The 14094-nt window shown below is 35.1% G+C and overlaps 2 protein-coding genes across 3 annotated transcripts; one reads left to right on the forward strand and one right to left on the reverse strand.

Moving 5' to 3' along the window:
- The first annotated feature begins 4667 nt into the window (after positions 1 to 4667).
- LOC108979385 lies at positions 4668 to 6274 on the forward strand. The gene is made up of 2 exons (XM_018950061.2): positions 4668 to 5074; positions 5804 to 6274. The coding sequence occupies exons 1-2, from the start codon at positions 4781 to 4783 to the stop codon at positions 5987 to 5989; spliced, it is 480 nt and encodes a 159-aa protein (XP_018805606.1). The 5' UTR covers positions 4668 to 4780; the 3' UTR covers positions 5990 to 6274.
- LOC108979384 (G-type lectin S-receptor-like serine/threonine-protein kinase CES101) lies at positions 6050 to 10287 on the reverse strand. Of its 2 annotated transcripts, none has more exons than XM_018950059.2 (7): positions 9114 to 10287; positions 8528 to 8668; positions 8241 to 8437; positions 7956 to 8166; positions 7603 to 7840; positions 7335 to 7482; positions 6050 to 7227 (listed from the first exon to the last, which is right to left on the reverse strand). In XM_018950059.2, the coding sequence occupies exons 1-7, from the start codon at positions 10285 to 10287 to the stop codon at positions 6919 to 6921; spliced, it is 2418 nt and encodes an 805-aa protein (XP_018805604.1). In that variant the 3' UTR covers positions 6050 to 6918. The 2 variants fall into 2 exon arrangements, with proteins under 2 accessions (XP_018805604.1, XP_018805603.1); XM_018950058.2 differs by having other exon boundaries at positions 8241 to 8440.
- Between the last annotated feature and the right edge of the window lie 3807 nt (positions 10288 to 14094).

The following is a 14094-nucleotide window of genomic DNA, read 5'->3' on the forward strand; positions in this document are numbered from 1 at the left end:
CTTTTTTAAAATTGAAGATTCCTCCCATTTTTGAACTAAAAAATATGCATGGTTTGAATCGGGATCCGTTGAACCACGCTCATGGATAGGCGGGTGTGTCCAAGCGCGCGTGAAAATTGGTGCTTTGAGGTCTGACCGAAATGGTCCAAGCTTTATTATGTATACAGTGTTTGGTAAAGCATGGAAAGGGCCCGTAGGAGGGTGGGGGCAGAGCAGCATGAGAGTTGGTGTTGGCCCGCACGTCGCCGAGTGCCGTGGCCCCGCGCTTTGAGTAGATCGCGGGCTCTGCGCTCTGCGCTCTGCCTCTGCCTCTGCGTGTGCCTCTCTGCGTTGTGTGCACGATCTTTAGGCTCTGTTCAAGAGTTTTATTTTTTGGGTGGAGCCCACGTGCTGTTCTTTATGTTGGCAAACCAGTCGCGATTCACTCATTATAATTGGTTTTTTTAAGAGTCAGAATTATTTTTTTCAAGTCTTTGCTTCTTGCCTTCTTTGATAAGAGTGGGAAAATTCAATTTGAATTGAGTATTGCTGGTGGGAGCTTTCATTGTTTGTGACTTTGATAGCCAAATACAAAGTGATAGCAAAATAGATCATTGGTCATTCTTCTAAAATTTGGATGATAAATATTTTATCCACAGACAAATTTTATAAAAATAAATTCACAAGCTGACATCGCTTAATATGATATATCATAGTGTAAATTAATTTTTATTATAAAATAAATCTAACGTAGATACAATATAGAGATTGGAAATTGGTGACATAAAGAAAAATTTAAAAAAAATTCTAAAAAAAAAACTCCATAGATCACTAATTAGTAAAGGTACAATGCAAGTCATAAAGATGGCAATGAAAGAATCCAGTAGCAAGTCGCCGTCTGTCGTCTAACGTCCCGCCATCCGTAGACTCTTCAGGATCATCATCTACAAAGATTGTAAAACAATGAACAACGACACAGACATGAATCATGCGTGCATGGAATTTTGAGAAACATCAACATGCATGCCGGTTGTTAACTGTAGTGAACAGCCTTTGAGGATTTTTATGGATAAAATGGAAAATGGCTACTGGGATACACATTATTATAAGAAGCCCTGTTCTGTAGGAAAGATTCATTTCTTTTGGGTTGGGGCTTGAACCGGTTGAGGGTTTTCATTGGACTTGGATAGCCTACGCAATTACATCCTTTATGCTGGGAACCTGTTTAACTCATGAAATCTCAACTTCTACAATTCTTGTGCTTCTTGATTATAGAAGTTGCACTCATTAGAGCATCATTATTAGCTTGGTCAAATGAAAATGATAGTCAAAATTTGGATAATTTGTGTCGAAAAGAGGTTGGGCATATCTAAAATAATTTGAATTTTAGTCACAGTGCTTGGCCAAAGATAGAAGACTATTATTGGTTCATCAAACATTAAAATACTAATTTCTCACTCCAAGCAAAAATATTTAGATGAGTTTGTAATTAAGAAATTTAGATGAGTTTAATCAAATATTTTTTGTTATTAGCATTAAATGACTTTTGTAAATATGATTTTTTTAATATTAATTTAATTATAATATAATTATTATTAACATTTAATTGATAGAACTACAAAATGTGATAAAAATAAATTAAAAAAAAAAATTATTAAATTAATAAAAAAAACTTATTATATAGAGAGTGAATGGATAATCCAATATAGAGATTAAATTTAAATAGAATAGACAAATGTAAAGAAATGTGATATTGACTAAATTTTAAAGATGAATTTTGCCAAAACAATGAAGATGCTCGTTCCAACTATTTTGCTCGGTCCTAATGGCTTCCTTTATTTTTGGTACATGAAGAAGACTTTTACTTTAATAATATATATATATAAATATATATAAAAGAGAATCGCTTTGGAGCGGTCGGTCTGCTTTTGACACATAAACAGTCCTCAATTAAATTTTGACACATCATTTATTTCACATTAAATCAATGGAGTGCATTACACTAGATTATTCATTGACCCCAGACCTCTCACGTTCTCAATCCTTTCATCTTCTCCTGCCGCCGTTGCCAAGCATCTCCATCGTGGCATTGCCCATCATCTCCACCGTCACACATCTCTATCGCCGATCTCCCCCATCTTCGTCAATCATCTCCATCTCCTCTCCATCAAAACCTAATCAAACCAAAATCAACCCACAATCAAACCACAATCCATTCAAAATCACAGTGAAACCCATATCAAACCCGCAATCTCAAATCATCAAGTATAGAAAATAAGCTCAAAATCACAGTGAAACCCATCGTAAACCCGCAATCTCGATGGCACTAGGTTGATGCTAGAAAGACTTCGATGGTGGCACTAGGTAGAGAATATCGTTGACGGCACTAGGAGGGTCACGATTAGGGGCTGGCAGTGAGGAGAGTGGCGGAGAGGGTGGCTTCGGTGTGAAAATCAATTAAAAGGGAGGGGGATTGTGGTGGAGAGGGGGGCTCGAGTTCCTCGTGCGACGACGGAGAAAGGGGCGGTCATCGTGGCGGTGAGCGAAGTCGTCGTGGCTGAGAGGATTCCGTGGGAGAGAATGGAAGCCAAATCGTCTGAGTCCGTGGGGGAGAGAATGGAGAGAGGGAAATTGCGAAGAGAGATAGAGAATTTCTGATGTAATGCTAGTCTAGGATAAGTGTGGTGGAAGTCCTAGGTGTTTCTATGTGATTGGGAGGCAGTTATTTGACTAAAACTAGCCTGACCGGTTCTAAGAAATTCCTTCTAAAAAAATTACTATTTCAGCTATGAAAAGAACTAAATTTTTGTGCCATCAATTTTTTGAAAAATGTTAAAGACAATCGCCCCATATAAACACCGCGCAGTCGGCTCCACGTCAGTAAATGAAACGACTGTGTTTCATTTAGGTAGTAGGCGGGATCTAATGAAAAGGCAAAACACACCGTTTTGATTTTTCTCTTCCTTCTTCTTCTGCCTCATTCTGAGTAAACCATCTACAAATGTTTCTCCTTCTACCTCTGTAAACCATCCGCGTTGCTCAAATTTAAGCCCATATGAAGTTTTCCAAAAAACACTAAGAAAAGAATCTATTTCCTGATCTGGGTCTGCCATCGTTGTTGTGTTTTCGAAATAGAGTGGCCATCGTGGAATGTGTCTTCGTCTTCATCTTCTTCTTCATGAAAACGAAACCAAAGAGTGGCGTCGAGCGTCTTTGTCTGATCCCAACATTGGTATTATAACATCCCAGTTCAAAATATCTGAACCAATAGGCCCACTTTAGAAATGATCTTCACCAACACAAACGCTTAGAAGTTCTTAATTAAGCAAAACTGAATCATTACTACCTCCCCCATCACTCCAGAAAAGGAAAAATATGAACACATTCCAATCATATCATCAAGAAAAATGACTCCCATTGACCAATATTTATGGCCCAGACAATGCGAACCAACACAAAGGGTAGAGAACCTTGAGATGTACCAAAATTGAAAAAAAAAAAAACAATAAAAAGAAAAGAAGAAAACAGAGATTCATTTAGACTTCACCATATCCATATTGGGATTTCGAGTACGAACCAAAACCCACCATCAAAAATATATTTCTATTTCCTTTTTAAATCTATGGCTTTTGCAGGGCTCGAAAACTTGAACCACAATTGAAATTAACCAAAAATTAATGCAAGAGAGGAATTGAAAATTTTGACCTATGCATTCGGGCTCCAAAGGCTTGGCAGTATGTTTCTGGCCAAACCATTCCAAGAAATGGGTTTGGGCATTTCTCTCTTGTGTCGTCTTCTTAGTTTTTAATTTTTTAATTTTTTTTACTTCTGTTGACGTGGCAACTTGGTTACCCGGTGGTTCCCTACCGCTGGTTGTATGTAGTAGGACTGCAATTTTTTACACCATCGACAAAATTCGACAAGAACTTGACACGTAATAATAGGATTCGAATTCAGGTTAATTTGAATCCACCCGAAATTGGTTTGATTAATAATTAAATTTAAGCTTTAATATGCAATATGTATCTTAATATTAGCCAATGCCTCTGGTCTCATATAGTATTTATATTATTTATTTTTTCAAAAGTTTAAATTGAGATAAACTTAATAACAGAATTTAATGAATTGTATTAGCAACTTTCTTATATTAAATGTTTAATAAAAAGAAAATTTTATATATTATACTGTCATTTTATTTTTATCTCATTAAATATGATGTGATACATTTATCACTATTAAATTATCATTTATTACATACTTTTTTATCATCTAATAGTGATAAATGTATCACATATTACTTAGTATGATCAAAATAGAATGAGAGTGTGGTGTATAGTATTACTCTTAATAAAAAAAAGTTAATAAAAATATGCCACGTAAGACTAGAAGAAATCTAAAAAATTATCCATTGACACCATGCAGCCATCCGTGGCTGAGGTCAGTTACGTTTGGGTGGTAAAGTATTTTTAAGTATTTTGTATATAATAATAAAAAAATAATGAAAAAGTAATAATAAAATATTAAATAATAGTAAAATGTAAATAAAAAATATAGATAATAGTAAAATATTTTAAAAATAGTACTCAAAGTAGGCCTGAGTCTGGCCTGGGAAAGGAGAGGGTCCAAAGAAAAAAAATGTAAGGTGAAGGAAAGAAAATTGTAAAAAGGAAACTAAAATAAAAAAGGGTGAAGATTTGGGTCAGAATCGTAAATAAATAGAGTAGAGAGGCGGTTGGGGTATTTGTATCTCCGGTCCGGAGTCGGAGTGAGAAGGCAGGCGTTGAGAGATAGAGAAGAAAAAATGAATATGGCTTCCATTTGTCTCTCAATTCCCTCCTCCAAAACCCTAGCCATCCCCTCCCCATCATCATCTTCATCTCCATCTTCCTCTTCATCTTTTTCTTCGTTTCCAGCTGCTGTGAGGGCTCACACATGCCGTCTCCTTCGCTGTAGATGCTCTTTGCTTACCGTCCCAACGTTCCATTCTCTGCGCATCGTTCCAAGTAACCGCGGGAGGGCGAAGAAGCTGCAGGTGGTCCGTATGGCCCCCGACGAAGAGAAACTCACTCGCCGCAATCCTCTCGATTTCCCCATCGTATATCTCTCTCCCTGTCTGATTTGATGAATTCCTTCTATTTTATACTTAATCTTCGTTAATACTCGATGTTAAGTTACTTTGAAAGATGATTCCCTGCTGAAACTCCACCTGACATGTCTCAGACAAAATATATTTAAAAAGTGAAATTCTTTCATCAGAAATCTGTGGAATCCTTTAGAAGCAGCAATTGGAAGTTAAGGTTATGAGCTTTATTGCACATAACTATAACCCGCAATTTTAATTTTCTGTAAAATGTCTTGATGGTCAGAAACGTTGGCAAAACTTCATATGATTATGCATAATTTTTTTACAAGTATTTGATTATGCAATTTTAGAAAATCAGCTTTGAATTGTACCCCACTCAAAGGACTTAGCTGATGTTGGAGCTTGAAATTAAGTCAATCCGGTAAAATTTTTTGAATGACTCTAATGTTGCATTGTATCCATTAACAGTTGGTGCATCTCTACCTTTTAAAGAGAGAGATTACGTGATGGTTGTATTTGCAAACAATCACTCTGCTCAGTGGTGATGTCAATTGAATGTTGGTTCTACATGAACGATCACGTCTACTATTAAAAGAAATGCATTGTCATGTTGGCGATGAATTGCAAAGTTCCTATACATTTAACTTATTTAGAAACTTGTTGCAGTTGGTCTATATTCGCTATGAATATTTTTGTGTCGATGGAGATCTGATAAATCATGTACTTTGATCTGCATGGCAGGAGTGGGATAGGCCAAAGCCAGGGCGTAGACCTGATATATTTCCCCAATTCAGTCCTATGAAAACACCATTACCACCTCCGTTGCCATACGATCCTCCAGAAGAAGATGAAGAAGAGGATGAGAAGAAAGAGGAAGAGGAGGAAGATCCTGAAAAGGAAGAGCCAGAACAGCCTGAGAAGCAGTAGAGCTCCGTCTGGCAAAGACAACGGCCTTTAACCTCTTTCAAAATTTTGTTTTTGTTTTTCTAGTTCATGTTACCTTATGCTTTATGTAGTGCAAATACATGATGGATAATAAGGTAATAGTCATCTAGTTAGAATGCTGCTTCAGTGATGTTATCGAAGTTTAGTCACACACAAGTGTTGTTGTGAAGTAGTTTTGATTCCTGTTTTGGTAAAACTTTAAAGTGACATAAGAGATTGGATTCAATGAATGATTGCTTCTGATATGGGAGTTGGGTTGACTGTTTTCGTTTTGGACTCTGCTTGTATCTTTACTCGTTTGGTACCATCATTTTGGCTTCCCTCAACAACTTCGAAAGCTAGGATCGTTTTTCATAAGATAACTAAAAGATGTAATGCCTTTGGATTGCATGTGCTCAATTACCTATTTGAATGTAAATGGTGTCCAGTGGATGAAAGGGTGGATGAAAGGATTATGCAAAGCTCGTACTGGGGACTTTTTGCAGGCAAATTTTGAAGGGCAGGTTTCAATTTCTGTTCTGGTAAATCTTTCAAGTAATTGCTATACGTGTGAGGGAGCTTGCAATGTTCTATCTCTCTCAAAGTTGTTTAGTCCATGTAGCAGATAACTTGTTGTTTAAATTACCTATAGATCATTACCAAGAGATGGACATTTTCATACCTCATTCTTTTTCTAAAAAGGGAAAGTGTTATCTAGTGAAACAAATTCAGTCTGATGAAAAGCCTGGGATTTAGAAAATGAAGGGCCTGGCTCTTAACCATTGAAAAGGTAATTATTGCTTTTATTACTATCATTTGGGTGTAGAATGAGAATAGAAAAAATCACTAGGTTGCATGTAACGCAATTTCTGCCTAAAGAGTTTTAAGGTTCCCGAATTTTTCAGGAGGATGCAAGAAAACTAACAGTATCTCTATCTTGCTTCCATTACAGATATGGATACACAATTTACCGAATTAAAGACCAACTTTCCATCAGATGATGTTGAACCTGCTTCACTTCTGCCAATAGAATATGCGGGTTGTTTTGGTTCAGGTAGGAACATCCCCTCATTAGTGAACATGGGGATGATATCTGACATAGTTGGTCTATCTGCTGCACTTTCCTGCACACATAGGAGACCAACATGGATGTATCTGAAAACTTCAGCTCTGGGACATGAGGAGTCCAGATATGGGTCTATAAACTCAAGAATATCACCTTGCTTCCACAAATCCCATGCCTGAAATTATTTTCATTATTTGTGCAAAATGTGAGTTATGATATAATTTAAAAAGAAAATTATTCAATTGTGACTGGAATAGGTATAAGGTTTATTCAAATTCTAACTTGTTCTATAAGGGCGAGAACGCCTGATGAGGAGAAGACTGTGTTCTTCCTACCACTCACAATCTCCAGCAATAGGACCCCAAAACTGTAAACGTCAGACTTGACAGAGAAAATTCCATTCATGGCATACTCGGGGGACATATAGCCACTGTATTAGAAAAAAGAAAGTTCAGAGATTGAAATCAAATTTTAAAAATCAGATATTTGCAAATTCACAAAATGACATGTTTGTGTGTATTCGTGCATTCGAAATGAAATCTTTACTCACTATGTCCCAACAACCCTCTTTGTATTTGCTCTGGATTCATTCTCCCCAAAAATTCTAGCCATGCCAAAATCTGATATTTTAGGGTTCATATCATTGCCAAGTAAGATGTTACTTGCTTTTAAGTCTCTGTGTATTATTTTCAATCTGGAATACTTATGAAGATAAAGAAGTCCTTGTCCAACCCCTTCAATAATGCCAGTACGCATTCTCCAATCCAAAAGTTTCTTTTTGGTGGGATCTGTCATGAAGTAAAATGCAGAGGTGGTCAGTGGTCACTGTGATGATCATACTCCAAGTAAATGAAAATTCGGGGGTTATTTTCAATTTTGCATGAGAGAAACTTATCAACAAACCGAAAATAAAGGAGTCCAAGCTTTTATTAGGCATGTATTCGTAGATCAATATCTTCTCGTCTTCGTGAATGCAACAACCCAAGAGCGTAACGAGATTCACATGTTGAAGTTGAGCTATTAGTGTAATCTCATTCATGAATTCCTCAAGCCCTTGTCCTGAATTTCTTCCCAGTCTTTTCACCGCAACATGTTGTCCATCTAGTAACACACCCTATACATCAATTTTATCAATGTTAGAGAACAATTGTCTGAGACAAGCCTGATTCAATAATTTCAATAGCTGACCTTGTAAACCGGTCCAAAACCACCCTCTCCTAGCTTGTTGGACAATGAGAAGCTCTCTGTTAAAGCCGAAATTTCAGAAAAACTATATAACTGAAAGTTGTGGCCCTTGTCTGTGCCTCTTTTGATCTTATCCTTGAGTCTAAAGGGCGGCAGGGATCTTAACTCGATTAATGCCTTGTCTTGGCTTGTTTCTCCTTCTACTGATGAGTACAGAAATATACAAACTTGAGTTACCTATACATGCAACTGATAAATTATATGCCAACCGCGAATTACCTCGTACTTACCATTGCTTTGCTTTATCCTTCTTTTGTAGCAAAAGTAACCCACAAATAGCATTGCTAGAGCAGGTGCAATAACAACGATCCACCACAAATGCTTTATACTTCTCCCTGAATCTTCCTCTTTTCCTCCTGTAGGTGTACCCTCTGATACACAATCACAAAAATCAGCTCTAAGATTGTTGGACCAGTTGCTGATGGAATTTGTGCTCGAGACACATCTATATATCAGATAAGACAGTCATAAGCTTGTTTTGGGCTGTGTTTGAAATCATTACACAAACCCGTTATGCATTTCTACCATTTGATATCATTCAACGCATGCAAGACCAGACCATTTATTGCGCACCATGTTTATATGCTGTTGTTTGTTACATGGTTCACATTTAGATGTTCACATGGTTTTGCAACTGCTGTTACTGATGAGATTTAGACACTCAGGTTCTTAGAGGGCCACTTAGCATTCGACAAAATCAGACGATAGAATGGCTAAAACGATGGAATAAAACGATTGGAGAAGGAAAATTGCAGAAGATGCACAATGTGAGATTCAGTAGCAATTGAAGGTAAGTTGTAGCAAAGTCATACGTACCTGTACTATTTCCTTGCGATAAGATGTAAACAGCATTGAAGTTCGGATTCCGGATGAAACTTGCTCCCTTACTCCAAAATTCACATCCAGTCCCATTGTCAAAATGAGTTCCATAGGCAATGCAGGAGCAATTATTCCAGCAGCTAGTGTAACAATCACTGAGAGCCAAGCTGGAATTAGAGTTAGAATAAACTAATTGCTGTTCTTTATAATAACCTATTGCTGGCACAAACAACTCAGAACTGTTCCTGCATTCTGTGGGATTCTGTTGTATGCAAACCGCATTTGGATGGTTCACATTGAATTTGCATGGATTGGTAGTTGTGTTTTGCCATGTAGTACCATCCGAAGCTAAAGTGAACTGCAAGATCTGCCCCCAGTAATTCAGCTCCCACCTTGAAATAGTAGAATTGTCCTTAACAGAATACGAGAAGTACTTTTCATCCTCATTTGACACAAAGCTAAATTCATATGTTCTTGAATCAGGGGCCATATTCTGAAAGCGCCCATTATTCCAGACTCCACTAGTCCAGTATATATCCTCTCGCTTCCAGATGATCAATTGATTGGCACTACCAGGGTCCACACCGAGCCTGAAAGCTCCTGGTGCTGGAATTTGGTCACTTAACCATGAATTTAGTGCCCAACTATATCCACTTATTGGGTTCATGCCTAGTTTCATTCCAGGAAGTAGTGTATTGGTTGGATAATTAAAGCTTTCCCACAATACTCGCCCTGCAATGCCATTAGAATCTACCTCTTCTATCACTAAGTTCCCAGAATCCAAGAGGGTGGCAGTCACATTACTTGAGACTGCCTGTTTGGGATTTATCACAATTGTCTGCCCTCCATTTCGTGTGATCTTCAACAATCCTTGGTCGTCCAAGGTAAGAACCCCAGATGAATCAGTGATCGGATCATCCGGGTTTGCCACCCAGACTGATTCTGGATGATGTGGTAGTTTGCTGTACCATATTCCTAAGTAATAGTAACTTGAAGAGCCAGGCTTGAAGAACCCTAATTTGAAGAGACCTGCTGCAGAAAGTAGATGCTCCCCAACCCTGATCTGTTGGCCTTGCTTTAGAGTAAGTAAATATTCTTGACAAGAAGAGTAAGGATATTCTATGCAAAGACATGAGATAAGGAAGAGCATAAGGCTTCTGAGTTTAGTCATTAGCAAATATTTTATCACCAAAAATCTTGTACCAAAAATTTCCTGCAACTTTGTAGGTTTTTCTTGGGATGGAAACTGGTTTAAACTTCAAACAAAAAGGCTAGTCGTAAGGCAAATTGGACATGACTTCCCTAAAAACAAATAAGGAAAATGATAGAGCCATCGCTGGTGGCTCCCGCTGGGAGTCATCGTTGGCTCTATCATGTGTTTTTTGACGTGTTTTTTTTACAGTTATTTTTATATAAATTTTTTAATAATTTTAAATATTTTTAAAATTTTTTTTATAATATTATTAAAAAATACTTCCTTAATTATGAAGTAAAAAAAATTATTTTTTTATTTTATTTCGTAATTAAGAAAGTATTTTTTAATAATTTGTTTATTTTATAATTAAGAAAATATTTTTTAATAATATTATAAATTTATTTTATTTTTTTGAAATATTTAAAAATATTAAAAAAATTTCTATAAAAAATATATATATAAAAAATACATCAAAAAATATATATTAGAGTCAGCAGTGACTCCCAACGAAAGCCACTGACTCTTGCAGTAATCAAAAAATAAAAGATCGAGTCTTTTTTTTCTTTGTTTTGCTAAAAAAAATAAAAACAAAAACAAAAAAACAAAGCATGTTTGAAATTTTGGACCGATGACATGAGGGTAGGTTCACTTTTGCACTCATGTCAAACATTGTGAACTTCTTTATTTTATAAGTAAAATTAATATGCCGCCCCATTGTTGCTGCTCCTTTTGACCGCTGGTCAATTTTATTTATTTATTTAATAATTAAATAAGTGATTTTAAGTATATTAATTATTTTTTTTATTTTTTAAAAATATTTAAAAATATTAAAAAAATATGAAAAAAAATAAAAACAAAAACAAAAAAATAAAAATCACTAGATGGTATGCCTAGCGGTAAGAGTGGGGCGGCATAATAATCTCACTCTTATTTTATTTAGTTAAATAAAAAATAGAAAAAATGAGTATTTATTATTAAATTTTAACTGAACTTCAAATACGATAACCTCAATTCTAAGTTTTCGAGCCTAAGGTATGACACTATCTAGTGCTACTTTCCGTGTATAAATCATTTCCCTTATTATAATAATTTCTAATCATCTTCATTTGCATTTATTTAAATGTTAATTGCCAAATTAGTACTCAAGTTTTTACGTTTTTACAATCCAAGGCCGTAGTTTTTTTTTTTTTTAAACTGATATTTTAAGAATTCCATCAATATATCATTAAAAATTTAGAGGGAGGTAACTAGTCAATCTTTGATAAGATGACCTTAGACCTTGTTTAGATATAAAAATATAAATATTTTCATCTCATTTTATCTCATCATTACAATTTTTTTAAATTCTCATATAAAATATAATAAATAATTTAACTTTTTCAAATTTTAAAATAATAATAATATTAAAAAATAATATTTTAATAATATTTTATTCAACTCATTCAAAATTATCTCCTCTCTCATCTTATCTTATCTTACCATTCCAACCAGTCTTTAATATTCACACCAGGCAATCGAAGGCTGGCATGTAACATGGCCAATTCTATCGATGATTTTCTAAAGCCAAATTAATGAATGTAATTAAGTTTATGTATTAGTTTTATAAAAGTTGGAAACCAAATTGTAAAAACCTGAAGATTTAATTACTAATTACTAATTTTGCGGGACCTACAAACATGACCCGGAAGTACGCGGCATTCTCTGGTCATTTCTTTTTTACCTTCGTGAGTTATAAATGCAGCCAATTGTGTTACATGAATATTAATAATTAAATTTTTTATTTTTTTTTATGATCTATAATAATAAAATAATGATATTTAAATTCGTATATTTATCCATATGTTTGATGAAAAATTTTATCTAACTATAAGAGAAGAATAACTCTAACAACTTAACTTCACAAGTATCTCTCGATGGCTAGAAGTACTCTAATATTGTAGGTGAGAATCCTTAACCTCTCAGTACTATTTATAAACTTCTGGTCATCAAGAAATCTAAAACTTTGTATTTGATTATGATTAGAAATATAGAGTTAATCTTATCTCTTAGGAGTTTTCTTATCCTATTATAATTCATCTATTAACTAATAAGTTTTGAGTTATTTCAAACTCTATCAAGATGGGTGTGTGAGACATAAAGTTTAAATAAAACTCTTACATTCTCCCACTTGGCCCATACGCCCATGAAATAATATTTTCCATTCATGAGTTTATTACAGGAAATTAATCATACTGTGCAAATTCATATCCTGAAAGCTTCATAACTCAAAATACATTTCATGAGTTCTGTAATATCAATACTAAACTAGCTACTAACGTGAGTCATGGCGGTCCTCTATTATATAATCAACAAATTTCCTTCCATGTACCGCAACATCATTAACTTAATTTAACACAATTTTTAATTAGGACAATTAAAGCTAATACTGTAATATCTTGGATTTCAGTTCATGTCTATTGTAGATATTATCTTGTTATCACTTATTCACATCATTTAATGTATATATAAAGTGGAAAGATAAGAAAACAAAAACAAAACAACTATAATAGATATCATTAAATGTCCAAATAGAATTAAAAAAACATCCATGAGCTTCTTAACTTGTTCACATCATAAGACTCATTCTATCAACATGTTCTTTAAACTGCTTCACTACTAGACCTTTTGTTAATGGGTCTGTTATCATAAGTGTAGTACTAATATTTTCTATGGACACCGTTTGTTTCTGTACTTCCGTCTTGGCGCTTAGGTATTTGAGCTCCATGAGCTTAGCACCTTTAGAATACCTATCATTCTTGGAGAAAAATACTGCAGAGAAATTGTCACAATAAATTCTCAGCCTGGCTATAGAGTCGACAACTCCAAGCCTTGAGATAAAGTTCCTCAAAGCAAACCACAAACTCAACCTCCATTGTAGATGAAGCAGTGATTGTTTGCTTCATACTTCTCCATGAGATCGCTCCACCAGCCAACAGGAAAACATAACCTGAAGTAGATTTCTTACCATCAGAGCAACCAACAAAATCAAAGTCTGAGTATCCAGTTATCTCCAAACTGTCAACTCTTCTGAAGGTAAGCTAGTAATCCTTAGTTTCTTGTGGGTATCGCAACACACTCTTTGCTGCTTTCCAATGAGACATCATTGGATTACTTTGGTAGTGCCCAAGCATGCAGACTACAAAACTAATGTTTAGCCTTGTACAAATATGTGCATATATCAAGCTTCCCACAACCGAAGCATAGGGAATTTTTGCCATCTCTTTACGCTCCCACTCAGTTTTAGGACATTGTGATAAGCTAAATTTATCACCTTTTGATATCGGAGTATCTAGTGATGAACAATTTTTCAAACCAAATCTCTCAAGAATTCTTTTTATATAAATTTTCTAAGACAATCCCAACAATCCTTGTTTTCAATCTCAAAAAATTTATATTCCGATCACAAAGGATGCTTCACCCATATCTTTCATTTCAAAGTTCTTAGAGAGAAAACCCTTGGTTTCATAAAGTAAGCCAAGATCACTACTAGCTAACAATATATCATCAACATACAGGATCAAAATTATGAACTTACTCCCACTGACCTTTAGGTATATACATTGATCAATGATGTTTTCTTTAAATCCAAAGGCAATTATAGTATCATTGAACTTTAAGTACCATTGTCGGGAAGTTTGCTTAAGCCCATATATCGATTTCTTAAGCCTACATACTGGGTGATCTTTGCCCTTTTCTGAGTAGCTTTCTAGCTGCTCCATATAGATCTCTTCATCCAAACTTTCA

The sequence above is a fragment of the Juglans regia genome, chromosome 1 (assembly GCF_001411555.2).
Source record: "Juglans regia cultivar Chandler chromosome 1, Walnut 2.0, whole genome shotgun sequence".
Classification (NCBI taxonomy): domain Eukaryota; kingdom Viridiplantae; phylum Streptophyta; class Magnoliopsida; order Fagales; family Juglandaceae; genus Juglans; species Juglans regia.